This window comes from Thermobia domestica, chromosome 10 (genome assembly GCF_964235325.1).
Source record: "Thermobia domestica chromosome 10, izTheDome1.hap1.1, whole genome shotgun sequence".
Lineage (NCBI taxonomy): Eukaryota > Metazoa > Arthropoda > Insecta > Zygentoma > Lepismatidae > Thermobia > Thermobia domestica.
The window spans coordinates 258,986,825-259,011,580 of record NC_137463.1 but is presented as its reverse complement, the minus strand read 5'-3'; the positions used below and the strand labels follow the sequence as shown (position 1 = coordinate 259,011,580).

Genomic DNA, 24,756 nt, shown 5'->3' with positions numbered 1-24,756 from the left:
TACACATACTCAAAAATAGTCGCTAAAACTGTTGGCACATTTATCCCATTGCGACACTAGCCGCTCGATTCCATCCTTGATGAAACTAGTAGGCTGTTGTTTTATCCAGGCTTGGATCCAGTCATACACTTCGCCGTCCGTTGGGAATCGATGTCCGCGAATAGCTTGTTTTAGAGCTCCAAACACATGAAAATCACACGATGAAAAATCGGGACTGTACGGTGGATGTTCCAGCGTTTTCCACCGAAACTGCTGCAATGTCGTCTTCACCGCATTGGCCGTGTGTGGGCGGGCGTTATCATGCAGGAGGATAACGCCATTAGACCACATACCTGGGCGTTTCGACTTAATGGCTCGTCTAAGGTTCTGTAAAGTGGCTTGATAACGCTGGGCATTAATGACGGTACCCCGTTTCAGGAACTCGACAAGCAGCGGGTCATTGTGGTCAAAAAGAAGGACATCATGACCTTACCAGAACTGGTGTGCATGGCCTTTGATTTCTTTGGAGTTGGTGAAGTCGCATGTTTCCACTGCTTGCTCTGACGCTTGCTTTCCGGCTCAAAATGGTGACACCATGTTTCGTCCCCTGTGACAATACGCGACAGAAAACCATATTCCTCCTCATGATAACGTTGTAGATTTCTCAAAGACAAGTTCATTCGCGTATTGCACTGTTCGGCGGTCAGTTGGTGGGGAATCCACTGCTCACCAATTTTTCGAAAGTTCAAGTGTTGATGCATTATGGTGTGGGCGATGTCCATGCTAATACCCAGTAACCGATGGATCTCGTGCACGGTGATTCTGCGATTGTCCAAGACTAAAGGATTCACTTATGCAATCATTTCCGGTGTGATGACACGATGAGCCTGTCCAGGACGAGCATCGTCTTCTAGTGATTCGCGCCCCTCAAGGAATATTTTGCGCCATTCAACAACACTTGCACGACTGAGACTGTACTCACCGTACACAGCCTTCATCCGTCGATACATTTCACGGCCTCCAAGTCCCTCCTCTGCCAAAAATCGAATCACTCCTCGTTGTTCCTGCTTACTCGCCTGCGTGTTCGATAGTGGACGATAACTTGTGTGACCACCTTCTCTTCGGTGTGAAACCACACTGGCTCTATGCAACGTCAAACGGTGCGCAAGAGCAAGTCTGTCTACCAATCGATGGCGCCACCATACCCACAGTTACGTGGTGCCACCTTACAATTAAGGTAAATGTAGACGCACTGACCAGGTTTCATTTGAATGTTCCTCATATATGCCCATCTGGTTCAAAACAGTCAAACCTGTCAACAACCCTATATGATAAAGAAAAATATGTGATTCACAATTGAAACCTAAAATAATATCTAGCACTTGGATTGAAACTTAAGAACATACATCGAGTAATAGACTTTTAGAAATCAGATTGGTTACAGAACTATATAGATTTAAACACACAGATGAGAACTAAAGCAGCAAATAATTTTGAGAAAGATTTCTATAAGCTCATGAATAACTCAGTATTTGGGAAGACAATGAAAAATGTTAGAAAGAGATGTAATCCTATAAAAATAGAATGTGACCCAGCAAGAGTAGAAAAACTAATTGCTCAACCGGAATTTAAACATAGAATTATTTATACAGAGAATCTATGTGCGATAATAATTAATAAAACCAAATTGACTTTCAATAAACCGATATATGTTGGAATGAGTATCTTATAAATATCAAAGTATTTAATGTATGACTTCCATTATAATGCGATGATACCAAAATATCAAGACAAAATAGAAGTATGATATACAGACACGGATTGTTATATTTGCCATATTCAAACAGAAGATGTGTATGAAGACATGAAAAATTATATTGATTACTTTGACGTCCCTCATGATAACAAATGCAAGATACCACAGATCAATAAGAAAATACTGGGTAAGATGAAGGACGAAGTTAACGGTACAATTTTAGAAGAGTTTGTAGGTTTATGAAGTAAGAAGTACTGAATAAAAGCACCTCAAATGGATCTAACAGACAAAGACTTTAAAGGTAAGTTTGATAAAGAAAAGTGTTGTGAAGAAGCGAAAGGTGTAAAGAAAAGCGTTGTATATAAAGAACTTACATTTAACGAATACAAAGACTGTTTGTTCTATGAAAGGGAGTACTACAAGAAGATAAATTTGATTAGAAGTTATAGGCATGATATATTTAGTATAGAAGTGAAGAAATTAGCATTAAGTTTGTAGATAATAAGAGATGTGTGTTAAAGGATGGAATATCTAGCCTAACATGGGGACATTAAAAGACAGAAGAGTTGTAGATATAACTTAGTTGTAATCAGGGGCGGATCCAGGACGGACTTCTGGGGGGGGCGGTCGGCGGTAATACTGCTACTTTTAAGAGCTCCAAACTTGTTATGGATGGGTTTATTTATATATAAAATAAGAAAGTTTCCTCTTGTGGGGGGGGGGGCGATCGCCCCGATCGCCCCCCTCTGGATCCGCCCCTGGTTGTAATTTTTAGATATAAGTATGTTAGCATTAAGTTGTATAGATGATCAATGCCCTACCATGGGGTCATCATAAGATAGAGGAGAAGTAGTCATAGTTTTAGATGTAAGTTTTTATGTACATCATAGAAGTCTATACGCTATCCAATCTAAATTAAACAATAATTATCCTGGAAAGTTTTGATAAAAAAATTATGAGTTACTAGTGCTGACTCTATCCCGTTTGCCTCTCCCGTTACGTGATGCGTTACATTACATTTTGAAAAATTCTTTCCCAGATGAAAACTGAAATGCTTCAAAAAACGTTACGTTAAGGGTATTTCACATCTGGGCCACATAAGAGATGAATACAAAAAAGAAAAGAAACAAACAAGGCCAACTGTTCTTTTTATTTTGAACGAGTTATATATACATTCGTTGTAAGTTATTTACAATAGAAAGGAGAAAGGTTAAAGGTTACCATGTAGATGGTAATCTTTCTTATGTAGATTTTCAAATGCAATAAAAGTAGACAATATTGGCTTTATTTAAACTTATTCTTTAAAAATATGCGTGTATATAGAAGCAACTGCAAAGAACTAAAGCGATATGCTAGAAGATATCAGTGACATATTGGACAATGTTAGTGGAAGTAAAGTACTTCGGTATATAATATTAGCTAGTGAGGTTTGTCATGTCAGTGGCGTATTTAATAAAAGATGTCGTTTCTGTATAACTTAACTGAAGTACGGCGGTAAATAATGTTAGGTAGTGACGAATGTGCTAGAAGTTATAGGAGCGCTATTGTCAGTGAGTGGTGAAGAGTAAGGGTTGGCCCGTAGTGAGGTTCCTTATCTACTAATAAAGATTAATCTTACATGGTTAGATTGGAGAAATGGTTATCTTTTGTTTTTCATTATCTTTTAGCCATGAAACAAACGAATGAAAACTATACAACCCCTGTATATAAAGATGTGATGGTAAATGTATAACTCGTAGGATATGAAACTTTTCTTCCTCAAATTTTCAACACTTCCAGTGTACTCCTAAAAATATTATAAAGAAATAACAGCCATATTTTTGAATATTCAATTAGAACTGAATAATCTACACAAAATTTGCAATCGATCAGTGAAAACGGCATCTTTATAGAGCCTATGGTTCCCGAAAATTCACTGTCGAAAAGATTGACCACAAACATATAAACGTTCACAAACATATGAATTTTCTTGTCCACAAACACATAAACCTAGCATTTTAGTATAGGTAAGCATAGGGTTCCCATCTTTCTCACATTATACGAAAACTTTTGTATTTGGCAAAAAGTTTAAATTTTCTTCCGTTTCCCTATTCGATTTAATCCTGCAGCTCGTATCCCTCTGTTTAAAAAATAATGGAAACAAAATGTTATTTTTTCTTGTCGTGTATTTTTTCGAAGATTTTTTTTTACATAATTCTTACACATTGAGGTGCATTGTAATGTTGATATTACTGCTTTACCTCTGTCTATTTTACTGTGAATATCCTGATAGCACAGCCAATTGACACTATCCGTAAGAGAAAATATCAATGAAAAAGTTTCAACTGATGGTGATCCTGTAAAAAAACTGGGTGTTTGTAATGACAGGGAGGGAAGAGAAGAATTAATGTTCAAGAGTTGCACAAAATTCTTATTTTTTCCCTGGGAATTGCAGTCAGGGTTTATCCACGGATAAGGAACCGCAGACCGACCGCCCCCCTCCCTAGACGCTTCCACAATCTCAGTTGATTTTGCATTGCTTAGATCCACTTTCATTTTCGTTCACAAAGCTCGAAGATTCCCGGGCACCAGGTCGCCATGGCGATTCAAAATAAGAAACATGAAATGAAATCTTTGAGTTTTACGTCCCACGGTTATGCCGGTTAGGCTAAAGGAGACGGTGATGATGAGTAATGAATGAAATAGTGGAATGAAGAAAGTGGGAGGAAACGGGAGAACCCCGAGAAAACCCACGCACACGGTGTTTGTCCACCACAAAGTTCACTTGGCGGGGGCTGGGATCGAACCCGGGACCTCTAGCACCAGAGGTGAACGCTCTACCACTGAGCCACCGCGGCCCGATTTAAAATAAGAGTGTGGCACTTTATAGTGTAAGAATAAACATACCGGATTATGAATCAAATTCGATTTATATTACAGGGTTGGCATAAATGATACATTCGTTTTGAAAAGGCTATATTTTCAAAACTATTGGACGTACACACATGAAAGATATTTGAAAAGAACCGCAAGCTCACCAAGTTTATATACCCTCGACGAATGTTCAATGTGTGCCCTTTTGGTGACACTACACACGTCCAAACGACGTCTATTTTCTTGCTTTCCCTCCCTTTTCGACAGGTACTAACCTCGTACTGCCATACCGAATCGGAAAGATAATGGACTCGTGCTGCCGCTTAGAATACACAATACAAATTTGGTGAGTTTGTGGTTCATTTAATATATTTTTCATGTGTGTACGTATATTCTTTTGAAAATACAGCCTTTCAAAATGAATGACTCATTTATACTAACCCTGTATTGCGTCGCTGGATTTCGGAACCGGCTCCTAAGTCAGAAGAATATCTTTCGAGACCTTTCATATGTACGGGAGAATTTGATGATAAGCTTTGCTCTGGATTCGATCTATTTCCAAAACATTGTTTATAGGTTTTCGTCGATAAATAATCGAACACTGCTAGTCTTGACAAATTCTGATTTTATGTAATACGATAGATGAACGTACTTCACTTCGATCAGTTCACCTCCTTTTGTTTTAATTTCGCTTAATCCAACGATATCCTAGTTGATCTTCCGTAGTCCTCTTGCTTCTGATGTCAGAAATTTCACATTGTATGTAGCAATGGTCAGTTTTAAATAGCTAAGTACTCAATTAGCTCTTAAGTAGTTCTAGCTCCATAGTAGTAGTGGTCCCCTTATGTATGTAACCAAGTCAGCAAAAAATTGACGATTATGACTGGTTGATAGAGGTCACGTGGTCTTAACCCGCGATCCCACGGACAATTCTTAATTAAGCCCGCCCCTAGGTCACGTGGTATCAAGAGACTTAAAAAAATGTTGAGAAAAATATTTTTGCCTCATTTGCCGAAAACTAGGATATTTGTGGGTCTCGAAATTTATTTGCGGCTCGTCGGGACACAGATGTCGATTCCGGTATGATCCCAAAAATTCCAGAACGTACCTTAAATATGAAACACAAGGATCGTTGTGAAAACTAAGAGGAGCTGATAAGCTAAACTTCTGTTCCACACCAACTTACGAGAATATCAACATAATGGGACTTTATTTATTATAGCAAAGGAATATTTACATCGTTTAGTTATAAAGAATGTTTGACTTAAAGAAAATGAAGAAGAGATAGTAGCCCGAAAAATTAGGTAGGCCAAGAGGATGCTTCATTTTTCTTCTATGAATAGAATAAAAGGTTAGTTTTACTACTAAATGTTTGTGTATCATATCTCATAAGAATCACTAGTCTGCAATTCTTGCCGTTGAAACTTCAATTTATGCATAAATTAAAATATATTTAATTCTAAAAGTCAGATGGGCAGTTGCACTTGCTGCTTTCTAGGGATGCGCACGAGACAAGATTTGTGGCTGTCTCGTCTCGAAAATGTGCTCTAAAAGTGATGTCTCTACTCGAAAAATGTATATTTTTCTATTGGAAGAGCCGTGTCTCGACTCGAATTTTGTCAGGAAAATCCTGTCTCGACTCGTCTCGTGCGCATCCCTACTGCTTTCCCGTGTTGTGCGCAGTCACCCGAAACAAGATTCTAAATATGCCACTGAGCAATGTAATTAACTCACCTAGTCCAAAACCGAAGACTCGTCTCACAATGCTAAGGGTCATCGTTTGAAATCGGCCAAGGAACGAACAGAAAAAGATAAACGGAAATTCGCAGAACCCGTACATTATAAGAACAGCCAAAAGCTGTAAAGCTGAAATAAAGAAAAACAAGGAACGTTTACTTTTATGAACAAATTTAAAATACTTGAAAAAAGTCAATGTATTATTTCTGAAAATACTACCATCCCAACCATGGTTTCACTGGTTTTTATTAGGTTAATTGATATTAACAACAGAGGGAATGAAACTCAGTTTTACGTCATACGGGTATGCCAAGTAGGCTAAAGAAACGGTGATGATGACAGTGATTAGAATGGTGGAATGGAGAGTGGAAAGAAAAGGGCAAACTAAGAGAAAACCCCATGCGGTGCACTGAAATTGCGCAAACTTTCCCTCCCTTATCTGTTTGCACAGGTAAAGCCTTAATGAGCAGGGAACGAAATTGGAAATTGCGCAAAAAATGTTGTGCAACGTTGCCATCATTATCACAAGCATATTGATTATTAAAAAACAGTCACCAAAACGCAAGTCATTTTAGGGAAAAAGATACAAAGTTATCGTTATTATATATGTGCACGAGCATTGTTAGAGAGGAGGACGAGGGAAAGTGTCTCAGTCAATAATTTTCTTTATCATGTGTAACTGTAAGATTGCCTGCAAAATTAAACCCGAGACAGCCCAAGGGGTGCCTCGGAGGCACCCTGGTCAATTTTTAATGCCATTATTCTTAATAGATATTTCGTCCCGTGTCCTGCGCTCTAGAATTCTTCTATCTCTTTGAAATGCACTCTCTAATTGCGTTTCCTAAGCTCTTTTTTTACTTTACCTCAGAAAAAATACGGTTGTTTTTATACTAACGTAAAGGATCAAGGGGCGCCTCTGAGGCTCCTATTGAAGTATGCACTTTTATAATTATTTGATACTGTTCATTGTTTATTACCATTGACAAATGATTTCATAGCAAAGTAGTGATTAGCCTTTCCTATTAATGACGGAAAATACAAATGGTCGCGGTGGGTTCCAGAGGTGACCACTTTGACCTATCCTCACTCAAACTCACGCTCACAAACTCATTTCGACCTTACGCTCACTCGACCTCACGCTCACAAACTCATTTCGATCTCACGCTCACTCAACCTCACGCTCACTCCACCAGTGTGAACCTCACGCTCACATCACCAGTCTGACCTCATACTCACCCAACCTCACACTCACATCACCAGTCTGGCCTCACGCTCTCTCAACCTCACGCTCACAACACCATTCTAACCTCAAGCTCACCTCACTAGTCTGGCCTCACACTCACTCAACCTCACGCTCACTTCGTGATGTTGAGGTCGAGTGAGCGTGAGTTCGAAACTCGTGAGCGCCGACCTCGTGAGTTTGAACATACTTGGTGGGTTCAGATAGCTTGTATATGCAGCAAGGAGTCTCAGAGGCACCCCTTGGGCCTTTTAAGGGTAAAATTAGCATGGGCTTTCTCGGGTTGAAACTGTAAGAAAATAGTTATTGGAAGCAAGTAGTTCTTATAAAACTGTAGGAAAAACAAACTAATATGAAATAAAAAATACAAACCTTTCCAGAAATTCCCTTTAAATATCGTGGACAGGCATTCGACCAATCAAAGATAAGTATTTGTTTTCAATTTTCAGTTTTGGCGAATCACAAACAAGCATTTGTTTACAAATTTCAGGTGTGTCTACCACATATCTTAATAATTGTCCTTTCATCTTTCTATAAATGATCTTTGTATTTGCATTTTATCTTACTTATTGTTCTTACGTGCTGTGAGAAAGATTTGTGATATATTATTATTGTATAACTTGTTACAAGAATGACTTTTCAGAGTGGAATGAGTTGTTGCAGATATAATAAGACAATAATATAAGCCAATAAGGAACGAGAATCACAACGAGCCAATCAGGATCGAGAATTGATAGCACATTTCAGTGAGGAGGGTAATATAAACAAGAGTTTAGGAATTCATAGATAAACCATGAGAAGGCACGTAAGACATTTTTAAAAGTTGAATGATTTAAATTAAAAGGATTCAAACTTTAAACAGGATTATATATATTAGAATGCAATACAAGTATATCTTACAAAGGAATAGCGTTTATATATTTTATTTTGGTGCAAAATTACACACAATTTCCTGAGTCCTGTGTTGGCAACATTGCGGTTTTAATTTGCGCAATTTCAGCTCTTTCTGTACCTTTTTAATAAAGCATAGATTACAGAGATTATCAACGATCTAATCCTTAGAAAAAATTGCACAATGTCGTTGCACCGAATCTATGCACACGATGTTTTATATTCAACAGACCTTCATTAAACTCAACATATTTTGTTGAACTTAACCTCCTTGGTAAGCATGTGAAACTTTTTACTGTGAAGATTGTTTCCAAATTATAAGTGAAATGTAGAGGAGATTCATTTGAAATGATTAGAAACACACACATATCTATATATCTATCTATCTATCTATCTATCTATCTATCTATCTATCTATCTATCTATCTATCTATCTATCTATCTATCTATCTATCTATCTATCTATCATATCATATCAGTATGTATCTATACAGTGGCGTATTTACGATTTTGTTTTGGGAGGGGCTTTGCTAACATTCGGGGGGGGCTTTGCCTGGAAATGTGAAAATTCTGCAAGATATTTCATTTACTTTACTATACTAAATAAGATTCTCGGGGGGGGGGCTTAAGCCCGGAAGCCACCCCCCTAAATACGCCACTGTATCTATATATATCTATCTATTTGTCATATCAGTATCCATCTATATAGCTAATTATCTATCTATCTATCTATCTAGATAGATAGATAGATATATAGATAGATAGATAGAGAAATAGATAGATAGATAGATAGATAGATAGATAGATAGATAGATAGATAGATAGATAGATAGATAGATAGATAGATAGATAGATAAGTATAAATATATAAAGGATGTTTTTCTTAGAGGCGGAGAACTTTAAACCGGTAACACTGTTTCTATCGGGATATTACAGTTCTCGGTTGTTTTGAGGTTAGTTTAATTTGGCAATTCATCATGAATACAGTCACACCGGAGTAATATTTGCAAATTGTGCAAATTTATTTTAAAAACCATGGTTCAATTCGACAAACTCATCGGGCATTACTGCATTTTATGGTGCTCATAATCGTCCATCAGAGCGATTAATTCGAGAAACTATGGATCATTTTCGCAATACGTTTACTCTAAACGATAATAAGCATCCCGCAAGAGGTATGGGCCTATGGAATCATTGGTCCATGTGTCTTCAAAAATGATGCTGGTCGGGACGTTACAATCAATGCTGAGCGATACAGAGACATGATTACTAACTTTTTCGTGCCTCAATTGAACGACATTAGTGTTGGAGACATGTGGTTTCAGCAGGATGGCGTTTGCCAATTTTCATTGTACTATCTACAATAGTTGTAAGGGAAAAATATTTCTCAATTCTGCTTAATAATACCAAATTTCACATAGGGAAAAGTAAAATATAAAATAAAAATAATCCAAACAGTACTATTTGTTTGAAAATGAAATGAAATTTTTGGGTTTTACGCCCCACGTTTATGCCGGTTAGGCTAAAGGAGACGGTGGTGATGAGAGATGAATGAAATGGTGGAATAAAGAAAGTGAGAGGAAACGGGAGAACCCCGAGTAAACCCACGCACACGGTGTTTGTTCACCACAAAGTTCACTTGGCGGCGAGCAGGGTTTGAACCCGGGATCCCAAGCACCAGAAGTGAACGCGCTACCACTGAGCCACTGCGGCCCCCATACTATTTATTTGAGTATCATGACTTATACGTCATTCTCTTCAGAATAAAACAGATTTTCAAATTATAACCATGAGAATGTGTATGTGTTTGATGAATGAGAAAATTGAAAATTCGGGTAACATTGGAAATTTTCCGTCCAAAAAATCCCTTTTTTCAAATGTAGTGCCACTTGGTACGGCCCAAGCTACAGAAACCAAAATTCAATATACCTTGAAACTACTGTAGCTCATACGCAATAAGTGTGCCAAGTTTCATTGCAATATCTACAATAATTATGAGGGAAAAGTATTTCTCAATCATACTTGAGAATACCAAATTTTATATGCGGAAAAGTGGGATATAGAATAAAAATATATAAAGTGATGTTCGTACGTAAAGAGAGGAAAATGCGTTTTGTTATAACGTTATACCCTCTACATATGACACACACACACACACACACAAAAAAACACTTCACATATAGGTTAAAGGCAAGGGTAAAACTGAGGGGGAACGCGGGGGTACGCCGTCTCCCACCTCGAAAAAATATGTACGGCGTGCCCCCAGATCCTATAAATATTACAATAGGCAAAGATAAACAGGGGGAAACGGCGTGGCGTCGTGCCGCTACCTACCGTCCCCCCACCTTTTTAGATCCACTTTCAGCCCTGGTTATAGGATGTGTCCTTGGTACAGCGTTTGTTCCAAAGAATATAAAAGCGTCCATGAGAAATTAAACCTTTATAAAATGAAAGTGGTAAAACATAATTGACATGGCTATTAAAATGGCGCCTCTTTTCTGTGTCTTGTATTTTGGTTATAGAACATCTGTAGCGATTGTCCAACAACAATCGGCAAGCGCAGACTTGCTCCAGTGGCTCTGATATCGTTTCTCCATCATATACAGTGCGTTCCACGAATAACATAAGGTCCACCTCCTGAAGAAACGAAGGCAGATAGAAACATGAAACCTTTTGGAACCTTCAAGGAACTTAAAAGGCAACATTATGCTGAGAAGGAGAATCCCCCACAAGGGGAGCTAAAGGGGATTACTGGGGGTAGCTCAAAAATTTTAAATAGCAACCCCCATCGTGTGGTACCTCGTTTGAAAGGCAATCACGGGTAAAGACCACTTGTGAAAATTGTAAGTCGCTAGCGTGTCCGTAGCCAACATGGCGGCGGCCATCCGTAAAGGACGGTCGAAATGCGTTCAACGAATAACACTAAAGCTCGTCTCCAGAAGAAACGAAGGCAGATAGAAACATGAAACCTTTTGGAACCTTCAAGGAACTTAAAAGGCAACATTATGCTGAGAAGGAGAATCCCCCACAAGGGGGCTAAAGGGGGTTACTGGGGGTAATTCAAAAATTTTAAATAGCAACCCCCATCGTGTGGTACCTCGTTTGAAAGGTATCACGTGTATTGACCTGTTCTGGAAAGTGCATGTTGATTGCATGTCCGTAGCCAACATGGCTGCCATCCGTAAACTATGATCGAAGAAACATTGCAAACCTGTAAGCAGAGAGTAACATAGTATGATTTGGAACATACCTTATTAATGCAGGAGATGCTCGAAGTGTGCACCGCACACTTCCTGGCAGTAATGTAAACGTTGGACGAACTCCTCTCGAACACGGGTAAAAGTCATTACCGGTATAGAATGACAGGCATCAACTATGCGTTGGCGCAACTCCGCAATGCTGTTCGGCTGCGTGCGGAACACTATAGTCTTCAAATAGCCCCAGAGAAAAAAGTCGGGTGGAGCAAGGTCTGGCGAACGGGCTGGCCATTCAATGGTGCCGCGACGACCAATCCATCGTCGGGGAAACTCACTATCTAAATAGTCACGTACAAGGTGCTGAAAATGGGCAGGACAGCCGTCATGTTGAAAAACGGGCGGAATCTCTCCAAATTCTTGCGGATTCTCTTCCATTGCCTCGACAATCAACGGTGCAATAAAGTCTTGCAGCAGCGCCAGGTACTTCTCACCCGTTAAAATTCCATCGATGAAGAGGGGCCCAATTATGTGATTACCTAAGATACCCGCCCAGACATTCAGCGACTCTGGGTGTTGAGTGTTGCGTTCACGAAATACATGAGAGTTTGTGTCACACCAATATCGGCAGTTATGCCTGTTGACCTTGCCATTCAAGTAGAACGTACTCTCATCGCTGAAAAACACGTTTGTCAGCACAATGGTCCCACGTGCCAATGCCTCACACATCTGCTCACAAAACTCGATACGCATATCGGGATCATGTTCACTTAACTCCTGGACCATATGTAGTTTGTATGGATGGAAGGTATGTTTTTTTAAGATTCTGTATGTCGTTGTGCGTGACACACCACACGTTTGAGCCACAGTTGTTATGGACTGTTGAGGATGCACATTCAGCTCCGCCAACACTTGTATTTGTGTTTCTTCCGTAGCAACACTAGGGTTTCGAGGCTTTGGGGCATTGGTCACACTGTCTGTCGTAAAAAATTTGATTAATAAATGGCGTACAGAAGAAACACTAATTGGGTTGCGCACATTTTGTTCATTGAACAACCGTGCTGTTGCACTGTACGAACGATTCGTAGCACCAAAGAGTAACACAATTTCAATTCTCTGTTTAAGAGACCACATTATGTATGCAATGTAGGATGGTCAAACGCACCAGCACAAACACACGTCTACGTCCTTCAGACTTACTGTTCCGGGTTGTAATGTAGCGCACTGTTGGTCGGAAAAGCACATCTGATAGTGGTGCACGAGTAAACAGAGTAGCTTTGCTAAAGTACGTGTGTCCAACACCAAAGCGCCACCACGGGCAACTCGTCGTCATGAACTACATCTCCTCGTCCGTAAGAGTAGCAGTTCGACAGTAGAGCAATGGTAAAGTGTTGGTTCAGTACACGTCCGGTCCGGGGTTCGAGCCTCGGAGGGTTCAGATTTTTCAATAATATTATGGAACTCTCTTTTCTATCGGTTTCAGTTCAATTTGCATGTTTTGTATTTGCAATACTGTTATAGTGTTAGTTGTGTGGTATGTGTATTGTGCATTCGTTCCGAACTAGAACTACGTTAGACTTTAGAGTTTTTTGTGGACACGGTCTGGTCTCTATACGCGATTACTTTTCCAGCAAGGTACCACACGATGGGGGTTGCTATTCAAAATTTTTGAGCTACCCCCAGTAACCCCCTTTAGCTCCCCTTGTGGGGGATTCTCCTTCTCAGCATAATGTTGCCTTTTAAGTTCCTTGAAGGTTCCAAAAGGTTTCATGTTTCTATCTGCCTTCGTTTCTTCTGGAGACGAGCTTTAGTGTTATTCGTTGAACGCAATTCGACCGTCCTTTACGGATGGCCGCCATGTTGGCTAACATGCTAGCGACTTACAATTTTCACAAGTGGTCTTTACTCGTGATTGCCTTTCAAACGAGGTACCACACGATGGGGGTTGCTATTTAAAATTTTTGAGTTACCCCCAGTAACCCCCTTTAGCCCCCCTTGTGAGGGATTTTCCTTCTCAGCATAATGTTGCTTTTTATGTCCCTTGAAGATTTCAAAAGGTTTCATGTTTCTATCTGCCTTGGTTTCTTCAGGAGGTGGATCTTAGTGTTATTCGTGGAACGCACTGTATATAACTTGGTAGAAATGTTTCCCATGTTCATCAATGACTGCTCAACAATTTTCTGAGAAGAAATCGATGTGATAGTGCAACATATGAATTTTTAGTGTCAAGTTACACCCTATTGCTTGGTAGAAGATATTAGATGCTCCACTACTTCATTATAGTTCTGAGAGCGCTTGTTTCTCAAAACATTCGTCACCACTTTTCGGAAAGATTCCCACGCAATCCTCTTCTTATCTTCTAACACAGCATTAAATTCAGAATCATTGAGGGGTTAGAGAATTTGAGGGCCAACAAGGATTCGATACCTGATTTTAGTTTCAGCAATTTGTGGAAGTTTACACAGAATATATTTGAAGAATAGTTTTGATTCGTGTATGAATAGCCGTCATTCATCGGGATTTTTTTTCGATGTTAACTTTACTCACAAGACAAATTACATTGTTACACCATACTATGTCACTTTCCACTGAAAATACTGTTCCAGGGGAATCTCACGTGTTCAAAACATGGACACTTTAAGATCTTCAGAATAAGCTCTCTACTGCTTGAGTCTGGATACCAGTAGTTCTGTGTCACTTTTTGACTACCCCAGGTAATTTAATTTAGGTTGAGTATCATATGGCGAATAGATAATGATATGCTGGTTTTGTGAAGTTATGATCGGTGGAAGACGATGAATCTGCAGCAGAATATGACAACCTGGTTCGACTTTGTCAACCTTTTGCTCTTCATAGTATGAAACACTGGTGTAAGGTACGGGAGGTTGTGGAACTTTTAGTTCTTCAGAATGTGGCACAGTCACGAACATCTCAAGGAATATTTGGATAAATAGTAGACTTTTTCTCTTTCTGGGTAGACTTTTAATTGTAGAAGCTATGCAAAAATATCAGTTTGAAGTATGATCTGTAGCCTCTCTCCATATCATTGGAACTGCAAATGGCATGCATGGCCTTTTTCCACGTAGCCAGTCCGGCAAGTTTGTAGAACAAGTATTATAAGAAATATGTGATGCCCATTTCTTGTCCATATCTCCCACTTTACAGCCAAAGTAAAGTGATAGACTTTCTCCATGATAGACGTAAAATAACCAATGTTGCAACTATCTTAGCCAGTGTATAAACTACCAGAGGTATAAGGTGAAATTTCTCTCTGTAGAACTTAATGTCTCGATAAGTTGCGAATTTTCCAATGTTAATATTCTCGTATGCACACTTCATTGATCCTGGAAAATGTCCTTTAATTCGCATATTCTACATCGCATTCTTATTATACAATTAATTGTCTTTCCAATGAGGTATTATTCATTTGCCTGTGATAATTAGTATGTAAACACCTAATTAGAATTTATAATAGTCTTGTTTCCTTTACATATTTTATATATACATATACGTGAGGCAAACGTTGTTAATTACGTTTCCAGTTCTTGGGAAACTTTGTCCATGTATGTTTGCATTAGATCATTTGAACTATGCAAGATGGCTACCAGTTTTTGTAAAAACATTGAATGAATTATTAAGTCGCAGTCCAAACATTCATGATGAATTCATGAAAGTTTGTAAGTCAAAAAACAAGTAGAAAATTTTCTACATTATCTGATGAACAACTACATGAGTAAAATAACAAAGACATCAGGGGCGTCATTTCGGACTTCGCTTGAGGGGGGCAAGAGCATATTAGAGCAAAAGCAAGAGCAAGAGTATATTAGTAAACATCGATTAAAGTATATGTATTCTTCAAACCCTTGGGGGGGGGGCAATTGCCCCCTCTGCCCTCCCTAAATGACGCCCCTGAAAGACATGCAGGGAGTAGCAGGTGCAGTACTTGAATCTCTATCTATACTTTTGAAATGGATGGTTGCTGGACTAACTGTACACCACACACTAAAGCAATTTGAAGGTTTATATGCAAATGAACTGAACGAGAGGCGGAGGGAGAACACAAACTCCTTTGAAAAAAATATTCCAGAAGCATGTAAGCGATTTTGTTAATTCATTTGAACAGCATGACAATCCTTTTGAAGAAAGTGTGCTCTCTAGAGCTGTGAGAAAATCATGTTCAGAAAAAACAGAGAAGTCAGTTTGGGAGGCCAGAGAAAAAGGTATGACTTCTTACGATATTCAGTGAAGGAGAGACTTATTGAAGGGAAGTTATCTGTGCATTCTGTAATAAAAAAAGATGTGATTTTCCATTGTTTAAAGTGAAAGGTGGAGCAACCAAGTCAGCGAAAGCGCTTCAAGTGAAGGACTTACGAAAAGATGCAAATGTATTTTGCAAACTCTATGTAGCTACTCAAGGGCGGGATGGTGATATTGCTACACTATTTGCACATGAAAACCAGTTCTATTCACCATCAATTAGTGACTGGAAAGCTTCGTAAGCCGTCTAATAAATTCAATCGACGTTTCGAACTACATCAAATCTGGATTTGCTAAAAGTAATCGTGATTGCCTGGCAGATTGTACAGTTCGTGTTGTAGACGGAACAGCCTTTGTACGTTGGTTGCATTTTGGTATTTCGAAGACATTTGACGAATTCATAGACAAGATTTTTCTTTGAGCAGTAAAATATAGATTTCAGAATTTTGAAGTCTATTTGTGTGATAGTGTTCTATACAGTGTTCTCTAAGTGACCAGTGCTTTTAACTTTGATTTTGTGATTAAGTGTTTCAGTGCATTTACAGTGTATACTGCAACCAATAGTCAGATTCCCAATAATGGCAAAAAGTAATTATGTGGCTTATTTTTTTCTACGCCACGGAGATGTAAGGTTCCGCATGTCTTCACATCATCCGATAACCATGTGTGTACTACACGTGTTGGCAGTAAACAAATACAACTCAGACGACAGTACCGAAGAGGAGTCGACCACAATCGCCAGCAGTTGGCAAGACGGAGATCACCAATGGCAGCCGACATTTTAAGATAAAGGACAGGAGCACGCCTCAAAGAGCTTCCATCTACCCAGGTTGATCAAACCATTTAAAGCCCTAAGGCGTCTGGCCATTGGGAACACCTTACCCTCTCACGACGCTCGGTCAATTGAGAGATACCTTTCCTTAAGCCCTATGACGCTCGGTCATTGGGTTCCCTTTCTATCTCACGACGCCCTGTCACCGAGAGAGACACCTAATCACACAAAACTTATCCCCTCTCACAACGCCCGGTCAAAGAGAGAAACTTCACCAACAAAAGGCCTACGACGCCTGGTCATTGGGTTCCTTCCACTTTCTTACCTGAAATTATTAGAGGAACTACTTATTGCAATATATTTCTGTTTTTAAGAAGATCTTTTATAATAAAAGGTGATGGGAAAGTCCAAATTCCCGTGTACGATAAATGCTCTACCTTACATAAACGGAGAGAATTTTACAATATATAAAGAAATAATAATAATTATAACAAACTTACAATGGGACTGCACTTGAACTGCAACTGACAAAACAGCCATACAGGCAAGTATGATAAATGCTGCCAAGGATAGAACATAAAACGCAGTCCAGTATAAGATTTTGCTCAATCCACATAATTTTTGACTTTTTTTAATTCCGTTAATTTTGTCAGAGATTGGTATCAAAAGGACTTCCGTAGAAAAGAAAATAAATCCTACAGGAGCTACAAATATCCATATAAGTGCTCCTTCAGCAAGTTGATACTCAGTTTTAAATCCAACGTACTGAAAGAAAAAGCCGAAAAATGATAATTAAAATCAATAAATTAATATTCTGCAAATCAAAACATATTATATTGATGTTGAAATTTATTTATCATAATTATATTATACCTAGTTCTCCTTTGAGTACTGATTGTAACGTCCCCATTCATTACGTTACATAATCCAATAAATAGTGAACTGTTTGTTTCTTCAATCTCTGTTAAAGTAATAAATGGCTCTTCACATACATCGGAGCAAATCTGTCTTCAACATTAAACATTGATGGGGACGGGTAAGACGGTATATCTATCTATCTATATCTATATCTATCTGTCTATCTATCTATCTATCTATCTATCTATCTATCTATCTATATATATATATATATATATATATATATATATATATATATATATATATATATATATATATATATATATATATATATATATTATAGGGTGATCTATAAATATCAATTTTCAGATTGGGCTGGTCTCACCCCCTAAAATGGTTCCATATGGAACTAAACTAAGCCAGGAGAAAAATTAGCTTCATTGAATAATATTAAATGGTGCCCTAAGCGACCTAAAATTTTGAATCCGATTACAGTACATAGTATATGGTAAAAATCTGGAATAAACTCATGTAATTTAGAAACGGCTAAAGGTAATGCAAAGATACCCTGGATAATAGAAATAGAGGAAGAAACATATCTAATTTTGTATAGTACTGCCATTGCGGCCATCTTGAAATCCGCCATCTTGGATTCAGGTCAAAATTTTTAAATAGAAAGAGGGTTATGTGACATATCGTTTTGAGGTAGCGTTTTACCAGAAGCACAAATCTGGCACTATTTTAAAGATAGCTTTAGTCATGTAAGAATTATTACCTGTGAAAAGATTTCTCCTTTTCAGATTAATAATTCTTACACGACTAAAAGTAAATACATGAGTTTGGCGTGAAAAGAACGAAAGGGATATGCACGGCTTCAAACGAAAGAGGAACGCGAAAGAAAATGCACTTCTGAATATGATTTGTTTGAACTTTATACGCCAAAAGACCTGGAGCAGTTCAAGTAATGAAGAGGAAACCCAGTTGAGAATGTTAGAGAAAATGTAAATATGAATGCGTGTCTGCCCAGACCGTCCAAGAGATGTAAAAGGGGGGAAAACTAATTTTATTACTCAAAAACTAGTGTTGCTTTTAATCGATAAAATATCAGTCATAGAGCAGCAATACATATTCTGACAGCGACGGCAGAGGCATTAGGCCATAATGTGGAGGAACTAGCAATAAATGGGCCTTCCATTCGCCGATGCTGAGAGAAAACCCGTAGTGAAGTTGCTCAGAACTACAAGAAACAATTTCAGAGTGCATCAAATGTGTTAGTTGTGCATTGGAACGGAAAACTACTGCTCAATTTGACTGGCAGAGAGACTGCCGGCAGGTTATCAATAATTATTACAGGAGATGGTCATGAGAGGCTAATTGGTGTTCCCATTTTGTCGTCATCAAGAGAACATATTGATTCTACTATAGTACATTCGCTTGAAGAATGGAACTTGGTAAAGTTCATGCAGACAGTTTATTGTGACACTAATCCTTGCAATATGGATCTTGTCAACGGTGCTTGCATTCTGCTAGAGCAGTAGCTCCAAAATAACCTTCTGTATCTTCCTTGTATACACCACATTTATGAATTAGTTTTAAAATGTGTTTTGATAACTTGTGTTTCGTTTGCATCTGGACCGGACGTTCTCCTATTGAAGTGTTTTCAGAACGAGTGGTCTAGAATAGATTGCACTAACTTTACGTGTATTCCAGGAATTGATGATGATGATGTAACAAACAATATTTCCCATGTAAGAAACGAGGTGTTGAATTTTGTTATCAAACTTGTAGAAGCAGGACACTGCAGAGAAGATTACAGGAAATTTTTAGAACTCACCATCATTTTCTTGGGTGGCATACCTCCTTGAGGAGTTTTCCTTCGTTTGCCTGGAGTAATTCACCATGTAAGGTGGATGGGAAAAGCAAGCTACTATTTAAAATATTTCTCTTTCGCTAACAATTTCGTTTAACGAAGCAAATAGAAACGGGTCTTCGGAGAGTATGCACTTGCTGATCCTACTATATGTTCACAGTTGGCTTAAATGTGATCAACATCCCATTCACCATTACAAGGTCTACAATTTTTGAAAGATTTGTACGATTAAAGACAAATAGATGCTGAACTATCCGAAGTGGCTCTTTCTAAATTTTCACGCCGACTCTGGTACCTAACGGAGGAATACGTAGCATTGGAGTTTTTTGATGATGGAATTACCATAATGGAAAAACAAAAAATGGTTGAAAGAATTAAAATTATAAGGGGAAACCGTGAAGCAGCAAAGAGGCTTGACCCAAGAGATGATACCATAAAAATTCTTGTGAAAAGAGAAATCAGTGATTTTGTTACAACAAACAAATTTTCCTCGAGAGATTTAAAATACCCAAAGGGTTTCTTGAGTGTGATTCGACTTCATGGCCAAATAACAATGACTATCTTCAAGGAAAGACAATAGTATAATTCATCTACGTAACAAACGGTGCGCGGAAAGGGGAGTGTAACTAATAGAAGATTACAACAACGTTGTTACGAAAAATGAGGAGCACAAACAGTTTCTTTTGCAGATAATAAAGGCCCACAGACAATCTTTTCCTATATGCGACAAAGTTAACTATGTAGCAAAAAGATACTACATAACTTACCAAAAAGATACTACATAAATAGGAGATATTTCAAATTCTTCCAAGTTATAATTTTTCTTTTTCCTCATAATGGTCTATGAATCATCTTGATGGAAAAAAAAATATTTGTAGTTCAAAGCAAAACAAGCAGTTTGTTTCATTTTATGTAAAAGACTTCCTAAATTCTTACATATCTGTGTTCCATAACTGCAATAAAATAACATTACATGAAGCATTTTGTTTTTCACACGTAATAACTCTTACATGAATATAGGTAACTTGAAAATAATACTAGATTTGTGCATCTGGTGAAATGCTACCTCAAAAAGATATGTCACATGACCCTCTTCCTATTTAAAAATGTTGACCTGAATTCAAGATGGCGGACTTCAAAACGGCCGCCATGATAACGTATACAAGATAAGGTTGGCCTCTTCCTCTAGTTCCATTATCCAAGATATCTTTTCATTCCCTTGAGCCGTTTCTAAATTACGAGAGTTTATTCCAGCTTTTCCCCATACACTATGTATTGTAAACGCATTCAACATTTTAGGTCGTTTGGGGCACCATTTAAAATTATTCAATGGATCCAATTTTTCTCCTGGCTTAATTTGGTTCCATATGGAACCATTTTAGAAATTCCTAAATTTATTTTTCCCTATATAAATTTGGACCACCCTATATATATATATATATATATATATATATATATATATATATATATATATATATATATATATATGTGTGTGTGTGTGTGTGTGTGTGTGTGTGTGTGTGTGTACGCACAGAGAAAAATCCGTTCTCCGGACAGCGGTATATTGTACAAATATACGGTATCCTCTTGCTTACTATAGTAATCAGTACGGAGCACACGTTATCCGTATGCTACATAGACACTGCCCTTAGGTGTTATACATCATGCCATTGCAGGATGTCTGACATCTAACAGTTTTCCGTATATCACATACATATACTTATGTTACTTTCGTCAGCTGTATGTTATATACGTCCATTTGTATTTGAGATTCTGACCGCCTACATTGTTTCATACGGAAAGTACGTATAGATGGAACATTTATACAGAAAGTATTATAAAACATGCGTTTTCAGTTATACGTCTGTTGTACGTTAAGTCCAAAAACTACAGGAATTACGTATGTAACCTATTTTTTTAGGTGCGTCACCTACAATTTTTTTTCACAGTGTGTATATATGTGTCAGGTGTTCTAAAAATGGTGCCCACGGACCACAGAAAACTATTCTGTAGGTCAAAATGAAGCGAAAACGTTATGTGATGGAATGCCTTCCGGGGCCTACTTTAATCACTATGGGCTATCAACATTTCACTACTCTACAAATCCATCAAACAGTTACATCGATTGTTATAGTAATAAGTGGTGCTAGTGTGAACGTCTATGACCTTAATTGTTATCTGGCAAGAATCGATGTAATTATTAGATGGAATGGTAAATCTAATCTGTGGTTCTTTATCTGCGACGTTGCCACACAGTGCAATTCGTAATGCGAGAAGAGGACCCGAAAAGTGTATAAATATTTATATATATATATATATATATATATATATATATATATATATATATATATATATATATATATATATATATATATATATATATATATTTTATTCATTTTGACTTGCAGAATAGTGCTCTGTGGTCCGCGGGCGCCATTTTTAGAACACCCTGGGTAACTTTTGCCAAAACATCAAAAGAGTTGCAGAGTGCTCTGTCGGTAAACCATGAACTGTAAAGAGAAAGTTTCAACTGTCCTCGTAAGATATAACATTTAACTGTATTTTTTTCTGTAATGTTGGGACTTAACATCAGTTTTAAAGATATCACCTTATAGAGGCATGAAAACCAGTCACTGTAAAGGCCGACAAAATTTGAAAGATATCACCTACAAGAATTTCCGTCAAATTTAAGTCAGTTTCGTAGAATACTACTGGGCATAGGCGCCGACTTGAAGAAAATATTGGGGGGTCCAAGCAATGAGTAAATATATCATCATCGTATTCAACCTTTTCAATTAACTGCTTGATGAAGGCCCCCCTCCCCCCAAATCTCGATCCGCTACTCCGCTGCAAAATTCACACTGCATTGATCTTCACTTGTCAGGTCAGTGTTGCCAGAGTGTTGGTTGAAGCTTCAGTGCTCTATTCAACACCAGTTTGAAAACCGTCTTTTCTATCGAATAAGAAGGCTGTAGGGATGGCCACGAGCGATTTCGAGCGAGTTTTCTTTGAAACTCGACTCGACTCGAAACACATATTTAAGCTCGACTCGAGGACTCGGCTCGAAAAATTTCCTAAAACTCGACTAGAATTCAGGCATGGCCATCGTTCACGAGATTCTGGATTTGAGTTCCGGAGAAGCAAGGATTTGCCTAAGGCCAAATATTGTTAAAAGTTATAGGGCACTAGAGACCTGCACGGGCCGAATTTTTCGGCTCGAGCCTAATCCAGCCCGAACGTACCTAGGCCCGGCCCAGCCCGAGCCCGAAAAGTTTTGAAGATTTTCGGCCCGAGCCCGGCCCGGCCCGATAAGTTTTTTAAAATTCTTGGCCCAAGCCCGGCCCGGGCCCGATAAATTTTAAAAGTTTTTGGCCCGACCCCGGCCCGATAAATTTTTTAAAAAAGCTTGCTCGAGCCCCAATCTTTCTCAAAATTTAGTACTAAATTTGACCTCACCCTCAGAAACATTTTCTAAACTCTGGTTCACAACCTGACGCTTGCCTCCCGAATAGTACCATTGCCTCCTAGAACTTTGCCTGTCATCGAGAGAAAAAAAATTCTATTCCCTGTAACAAAACTCTAACTTATTTGATTTTTAGCATAAAGTGAAGATGACAATATTGTTTAGCGACTGTCAAAACATTCCCACCCCTTCTTGTTATATTTTGAGTTCAGTGAAGGTCAAGGTCAGAGCTCAATTTACCGCATAATGCCTGCAATCCTCTATAGTGAAAGTGTTGCCGCTAAGCAACACAAACTGTAAATAGCTATTGCATTCTTTGTAACATTTTTCATGGGCACACTTCTTCAGCGTTTGGCTCTATTCCAAACGAAAGTCAATAATTATTAAAGAATTGAAGTTGATCGGCCCCAGCCCGGACCGACTTGAAGGGAAATCAGTGTCGGCCAGCCCAAGCCCGGCCCGGCCCAAAGAAATAACAGTGTCGGCCCGCCCAAGCCCGGCCCGGCCAAAAGAAATAGCAGAGTCGGCCCGCCCAAGCCCGGCCCGTGCAGGTCTCTATACGGCACTGGCCAAACATATTCAAAACTGCTCGGCTCAGGCTTAGGATTGTCGGCCTGGGTGAGCCCATCTAATCCGATGGCTCACCCAAACCGAGACAAACAGAGCTGATAGCTCAGTTGGGTCGAATCGATGGCTCATTCCAACCATGCCGGCTCGAGCATTTCGCTCCGTTGAATTGAGCCGAGCAAGTTTACATCACTACCTGGGTTGAGCTTCTGTTTGGGCTCAAAAATTCGACCGTGCAGGTCTCAGCCTTGATGGTAAGAACCAGTGGCGGTCGGTGGATTGTGGTTTCGGGTGTTGCAGTACGAAAGATATGAACTAATACCTGTTTTCAACATTTTTCGAACAAAATATAAAGTTGACTCATTGACTAATCAGCATAACTTTAGATGCAAATGCTATGTGACATGTTAAATTAAATAAAATTCTGTTTTTAAAAAATAAAAAATGCAGAACATTTTATCCTATTAATCACCTTAATTAATTAGTAAGTTCATTATCCTCTCTTTGATTGGAGCAAATCTGTCTAATACATGCTGGTTGAACTCTGGTATTCTTATTGTCAGATCTTTTTCGATGGAAAGCATAACCAAGGGACATTAAATTCCTTGAAAGTGTCAATTCTTTCTCACGTGGAAAAAAACTTTTCGTCTTTTACTGACGCCATAGATACAGTTAATATTAATTTCAGAAGCTTTGTAGATTCACTAAATATTTTTTTCTAGATTATTGCGAACGATTCATTCTAGCAAACTCAGTCCCTGACAGTGATCTGAATTCCTCTTCAGAGTTGACTGAAGAGAGTTCGTAGCAGAGATTAGTGTTCTAAAAAAATGTACATTGAACACACTTTATTCACAGTTTACCCAGGAAAATTTAAAATAAATTGAGAAAATGTATCTGGTGCAAACAACACTGCTACCATAAGATATCCTGTAAATTTAAACTGTTTTTTTTTTCGAACACTCTCCTGAATTGCCCTTTGCTTGTTTTGTCTAAGCCTTAATTGCAAATTTTTCCTTAGCTGAAAGCTGGTCAATGTTTTTTGTAAGCTATTTACAGAAGTCATGGTATACATTTCATTCACAATTTGTAGGTTATTTACAGAATTAAAGCACACACAATAAAATTAAACCTAATAATTAAAAACCAAACCAGCTGATACAAAAGAGGTGCTGGTATATAAATTCCGAATGTCACATATTCATACATCAACACACACACATGTGCGTAAAAGAAAAAACTACATTCCAAATTATCCGTGTTGGTTGTTACGCAATGCACGATGAACACAATATACTTCCACATGAGGCGAAACAACG

The 24,756-nt window shown here is 38.4% G+C and overlaps 1 protein-coding gene across 3 annotated transcripts in view; it reads right to left on the bottom strand.

Moving 5' to 3' along the window:
- Nucleotides 1–24,756, bottom strand: part of LOC145663173 (ATP-binding cassette sub-family A member 17-like) — a 379,444-nt gene that overhangs the window by 123,555 nt on the left and 231,133 nt on the right. For all 3 annotated transcript variants that reach the window (XM_081729505.1, XM_081729507.1, XM_081729508.1), the window contains 2 exons: nucleotides 17,180–17,444; nucleotides 6,323–6,454 (listed from right to left, as the gene is read on the bottom strand). In XM_081729505.1, the coding sequence (XP_081585631.1) occupies nucleotides 6,323–6,454; nucleotides 17,180–17,444 (397 nt within the window). The remainder of the gene's footprint in view (nucleotides 1–6,322; nucleotides 6,455–17,179; nucleotides 17,445–24,756) is intronic.